The 6,000-nt window shown below is 36.3% G+C and overlaps 1 protein-coding gene across 6 annotated transcripts in view; it reads left to right on the top strand.

Annotated features, from left to right (window-relative positions):
- Nucleotides 1-2,866: 2,866 nt before the first annotated feature.
- The window catches only part of inpp4b (inositol polyphosphate-4-phosphatase type II B), a 129,332-nt gene continuing 126,198 nt past the window's right edge, over nt 2,867-6,000 (top strand). For 2 of the 6 annotated variants that reach the window (XM_057331263.1, XM_057331267.1), the window contains exon 1: nt 2,897-2,944. In XM_057331263.1, the coding sequence (XP_057187246.1) occupies nt 2,912-2,944 (33 nt within the window). In that variant the 5' untranslated portion in view covers nt 2,897-2,911. Of the gene's footprint in view, nt 2,945-6,000 lie in introns of all 6 variants that reach the window. The other 4 variants (XR_008962781.1, XM_057331264.1, XM_057331266.1 and 1 more) reach the window with 4 other exon arrangements.

Genomic DNA, 6,000 nt, shown 5'->3' with positions numbered 1-6,000 from the left:
TAGTTTTCATCTCTGAACTAGTGACAACATTTTTCCCAAACTCCAAATAAAAATGTTTTTTGTTGCATTTATTTGCGTAAAATGAATACGGGAGTAAGGTAAAAAAAATATCGAAAAGATGTTTGCAGATCATGAATAATGCAAAGAAAACAAGCTCATATTCATTTTTAAACAATACAACTTTCATGCGTCTTTGCATTGTCTTTCATGTTGCTGTTCGCTGACTTTCTGTCATTCCTGAGGTTTGTTTTTGTTGAAATTCAGCAGATACTAGACTGAAATTTCCACAAAACACACAAAAGTGCTGATTCAAGGCAAAACTGGAGGGGTGTCTTAATTTTTCCACAGCTGTCGAGTACATACTGTAACTGTACACATGAAAGTTGGGCGTCATTGTTTATGGAATCACAGACGAAACCATCATGCTATTTGTAAAGTGGGCCTGTATGTGTCCCCACATACAGTATACCACACAATCCCTAAACAAACTGCTCATTATCCACACCCTATGCCTGCTTTAAAATACAAACACACACATTATTTATTGTGAGAGGGAAGAAAGTTTCTGCTGACAATTCTCCCGAGAGCATTATTGAGGGCAACAGCTGGCTGTTCCTTTTGCCCATATCTCACACCCTGACACACCCTCCAGTGGCACATGGATGTCTCTCTCTCTCTCTCTCTCTCTCTCTCCTCTTTCTCTCTCTCTCTCTTCTGACTCTCTCTTTCTCTGATTCTCTCTCTCTCTCTGTCTCTCTCTCAAGGCGAAACTGGAGGGGTGTCTTAATTTCTCTCTCTCTCTCTCTCTCTCTCTCTCTCTCTCTCTCTCTNAGAGAAGCGGGAAGGAAATGAAAGAGAAATCCCTCTTCCTCTTGTTGACTCTATAGCACCAGAGCTGACTGGCTTTTCCTGCTAGAGGAAACCAGGAGAGAAGGCTGAAAGCCTCATTAAAACGGGTGCTGACAGAAATTCAGCTGTAATTAAAAAAAAGAGACACTTCTCAATGCATCAGCTCCAGACACCTAGTTCCATGCCTCCAGCCAGAGTTCCTGTTTCCTCCTGAGATACTTCCTGTGGATACAAACAAACCCCTCACTGCATTTAAAGGGTTTCCCTCCTTTTGGGGAGTGAATCTTGGTCAATATTGTACACTTTCTCTTTATCTACGGATCTGTGGTTAAAACTGCCATTGCTTTCAAGTTCACAGTTTTCACTTGTTGGTTAGAGGTCAAGGACAGGAAACTTCATGTTGGTGCAAATGGTTGTGCTGGACCAGTGTCAGAATTTTGTTTCAAAATTTAATTATAAAATTATATTATATTATTTTATTGTATTCAGTAGTATATTTGTATCATTGCACCCTCAGGTTTGATTAAACCGTCAAAATATGAGGTATTTGATACAAAATGGATAAAAAAACACTTGGTATTTATTGAACAAAATTATTTGGCAAACAAGCGATATCGAGGAATAAGGTTTTAATTCAACCAAAAAAGAAGTTTTTATTAAAGAAGTTTTATTAGGTATTAATATTAGTTGGAACTTCTGAGCAGTAATATTTTGTAGCCATTCTCCTGAGCTCCGACTCTTGTACATGTGTTTTGTGTAATTTTTGCAAAGCCTCTTTAAATTCAGAATTCTGAAAAGTAATATATATATATAAACATTTAAAATGATAAAAGCTGAACTTGAATTTACACTCCATGCACAACTTTGCAACATAAATGCAAAATTTTGAATACATTTTAATTATATTAGAATAAAAAGCAAAGGAGTAATTTTCTATCTTACATTTAATTAAATGTATTCATTCACAGCCGTGGAAAAACTTACCACGTATGTGTAGTACCATGTAGGTACTGTATGTGTTAAAATTAAAAGTGAAATTGTGATTTTAGTTTTCATCTCTGAACTAGTGACAACATTTTTCCCAAACTCCAAATAAAAATGTTTTTTGTTGCATTTATTTGCGTAAAATGAATACGGGAGTAAGGTAAAAAAAATATCGAAAAGATGTTTGCAGATCATGAATAATGCAAAGAAAACAAGCTCATATTCATTTTTAAACAATACAACTTTCATGCGTCTTTGCATTGTCTTTCATGTTGCTGTTCGCTGACTTTCTGTCATTCCTGAGGTTTGTTTTTGTTGAAATTCAGCAGATACTAGACTGAAATTTCCACAAAACACACAAAAGTGCTGATTCAAGGCAAAACTGGAGGGGTGTCTTAATTTTTCCACAGCTGTCGAGTACATACTGTAACTGTACACATGAAAGTTGGGCGTCATTGTTTATGGAATCACAGACGAAACCATCATGCTATTTGTAAAGTGGGCCTGTATGTGTCCCCACATACAGTATACCACACAATCCCTAAACAAACTGCTCATTATCCACACCCTATGCCTGCTTTAAAATACAAACACACACATTATTTATTGTGAGAGGGAAGAAAGTTTCTGCTGACAATTCTCCCGAGAGCATTATTGAGGGCAACAGCTGGCTGTTCCTTTTGCCCATATCTCACACCCTGACACACCCTCCAGTGGCACATGGATGTCTCTCTCTCTCTCTCTCTCTCTCTCTCTCTCTCTCTCTCTCTCTCTCTGTCTCTCTCTCAAGGCGAAACTGGAGGGGTGTCTTAATTTCTCTCTCTCTCTCTCTGGACTACTGTTGGCCCCACACGAGTACACAAAGAGAACTCTATTTCCCCTTCAAATTTGATTTGCTGGAGGAAAGAGGTATTTGAAATCCACACAGACTACTGTATATAGTATTTGTAGTTCAGCAGCAACGCACATGCTAAAATCTATGTCTATATGTTGCTAAACAGTGTGAAAGTAGTAATGGAAGGTTCTGAATGTTGGCACTTTTGGTTAAAAACTCACTGAACTCTGGACTAAAGGTGCAATGGACTTCATATCATGTTGTTGGAGGCTGAGGGTATGTCTAAATTAAAATTTTAGATAATTTTGTGTAATAATGTTAAAACATATACTACCAGTCAAATGTTTAGGATCACTTGAAAAAAATGTTTCTCACGATCTTATTAAAAACGATTAATCTGAAGGTGTGTGTTTCAATGTTTGAAATCACTTTTGTGATATTGTGTCAACATATACATTTTTTATTAGAAAACCAAATTTTTATATAATTTTTTTAATGGATTATTTGGACCAAATAATAAACAAAAAGCAGTCAATAAGAGTCCAGCATGGATGGAAATTCCTTTAGTATTCGTCCCAGGTTGAGACCTTAAGAAGCTGGATGGTAAAATGAAAAGTGTACGATTCTAGGGTGGCTACTTTAAAGATGCTAAAATATAACATAGTTCATTTATTTTGGATGCTTTTAGTCACAACATAATTCCCACATGCCGCTACATTTGTGTTATTTCATGGTTTTGATGGGTTTTATATTATTCTAAACTATGGAAAAATTTGAATAAGTGATCCTAAACTTTTGACCGGTAGTATATTTTAATGTATTTTTACTAGGCTTACTAATGTAATATTTACTAATAACTCTTAATATTTTATGTTTTATTTATACTTTTTAGGGAACAGTATTATCCTCCTCCAAAAAAAACACCCTCACGTTGATTCAAATCTATGCTGTTGTTTTACCTTCAATCTTCTAAATGTTAATTTTGGGGTGCATCATTCCTTGAAGCACGGCCTCAGGGAATCTTGTTATTTTGTCTGGCCTCTTCCAGCAGCTGTTGCATTTATAAATGATGAGAGATGTTCCTCAAATGCATCCGATCATCTCTGAAGATAAACCAATTATGAAAGCGAATAGAAGAAGCTGTGCGGTGTATATCCCTGGTGCTCCTCAGGCATAGAGCAGGAGATGGTATATATGTTGTGAATCCCTGGAATTGCAGTTGTCTAAAATAGCAGCAGGTGTGGGCTGTGCGCTCTGAAGAGAGTTGGCCCACTTTTGTTGTTTAATATAGACAGGTGGTGTACTCGGAGACTGCAGCTTTTTCTCAGCCTCTTCTGTTAATACACATGTAATCTCATGTAGCGTGTGTGTGAGAGAACATGTTGAAGGCAGTTAGGTAGTCAGTCGTTCGTCCTGGCAAATTCTTATGTTTCCCATTGGAGGTCTTGCTTGGGAACAGCTGGTCTGAGATCCTGCATGCTGATTCTGAAAGACAACCCCCTCGGCTCTCTGGTGGTTTAAATGTGTTGGTCATTGAATGGAGCTGAAGATAGAGAACAATGTGATGTAGATTAATGAAGCGTTGTTGAATTCGTTGAAATGTCATGTAGTTGATTTACTAACACAATATCACTGCAAAAATGTAACGATTTATGATGTGGTTAATGTTGGCTAATTCGTGTGAATGTCATTTTTACATTTTAGTACGATTTGCTTTTGCACCAGTGACATTAGGTTTAGGGGCGGGGCTTAAGTATTTTCTTTTTTGTCTAGTAATCGTACGTTTTTGTATTTTGTATTTACTGTTTTCTACATAAGGTAAAGAATATTCTGTGAAAATATAATCGTGATATCTTTGTAATTGACTGAGTAATGTCATGTCAAAATTGAAGTGTTTAGGAAAGCCAACATCCGGTGTTTTTTGTGCACAATAATAAAACCTACACTAATAAATATAACAAATTAAAGGAATAAATGCTAATACATATAATAAAACGTCGATAAAATAAAAAACATTACGTTCAATTTTTAAATGAAAATGTGAGTATTGTATCTCGAAATCGATCCTATTCTTTCATTTACAGTGATAAATACATCACTTATTTTTAATTTCTGGCTATACTTTAATGATTCTAAACAGACAGAATCACAAATAATATAAATATTACAATATTTATTTCACGAGAGCTGAAGTAGTACTTTAATAACTCTTCTCAGTTTACAGTGTATGTATATTTGCGTATTTATAGGTCACTATTCAAAGAAGCACATTTGTGACATTGTTACTCATTATTTCCATTAAAACACACAAGGTGCCCATTTGAAACATAACATGGATCATCAATTATTATCTCATGAATTTAAATTTTATGAATTTTATTAGCTTTCCTGTAGCTCAGAGGTTAGAGCATGGCGTTAGCAATGCCAAGGTCATGGGTACGATCCCAGGGATTGCACATACTTAGAAACAAAAATGTGTAGTATAATGCAATGTAAGTCGCTTTGGATAAAAGCGTCTGCCAAATGCGTAAATGTAAATACATTAAATGACAACAAAATGTAGTGTTTCACATGGTAAATCAGACCAAAACAGTGATTTTGTCTAGCATGCAGTATGGTTTTGAGCTCAGGTAGTGAAGTCTACAAAAGCTGACACAATTTAACACTTAGATTTTACCCCTGAAAATACCCCTTAAACGCCTAAAACACCTTTTTCATCAACACCTGGCCCAATAATACTAACATTTAATTTCTGTTGCTGTTCCCATCCTTTCCAAATAAAAACAAGTTTTTAGCTGTGTGTACTGTGTAAAGCAAACTGAGACCAGTATTTAGTGTACTTGAACTTTATTGCCCTTTTGTTGATGTGATTGCTTCTATTGTTTGCCTCATTTCCAAGTCGCTTTAAATAAGATCCTCTGCTAGATGATCAAATGTATATGCGTTATCCCAGGTTAAAAACCGCAGATGAATGGAATTCATCTCCTTTAATCTGCTGGAAAGTCCCATTCTAAAAATGCTTATCGGTGCTGAAGAGGGGCCAGTCCACAGGATTTGACGTCACGATCCTGCTGCTCCGTAAAATGCCTTTATTGGTTATATGTTTATAAAGCTATGTGTGTGTTTGTACCCTGCAGAAAAGTTAGATTATACCAGCATTGGTGTAATACCAGTGTTGGTTTGGTACTGGTCTAATTGGGCGACCTGCATGGTCCAGTGGCTGAGACTGAAGAGCTCTTGCTGGATGCTGATGTGTTCTGTAAGTGTGTGTGTCTGCATAGTGTTTCTGGCCAAAATCATCTCTTTACACTGTGCTTTTTGTATTGCGTTCC

This window comes from Triplophysa rosa, linkage group LG4 (assembly GCF_024868665.1).
Source record: "Triplophysa rosa linkage group LG4, Trosa_1v2, whole genome shotgun sequence".
In the NCBI taxonomy this organism is placed as follows: domain Eukaryota; kingdom Metazoa; phylum Chordata; class Actinopteri; order Cypriniformes; family Nemacheilidae; genus Triplophysa; species Triplophysa rosa.
Note: the sequence above shows the minus strand (reverse complement) of the source record. Positions and strands in the feature narration are given on the sequence as shown.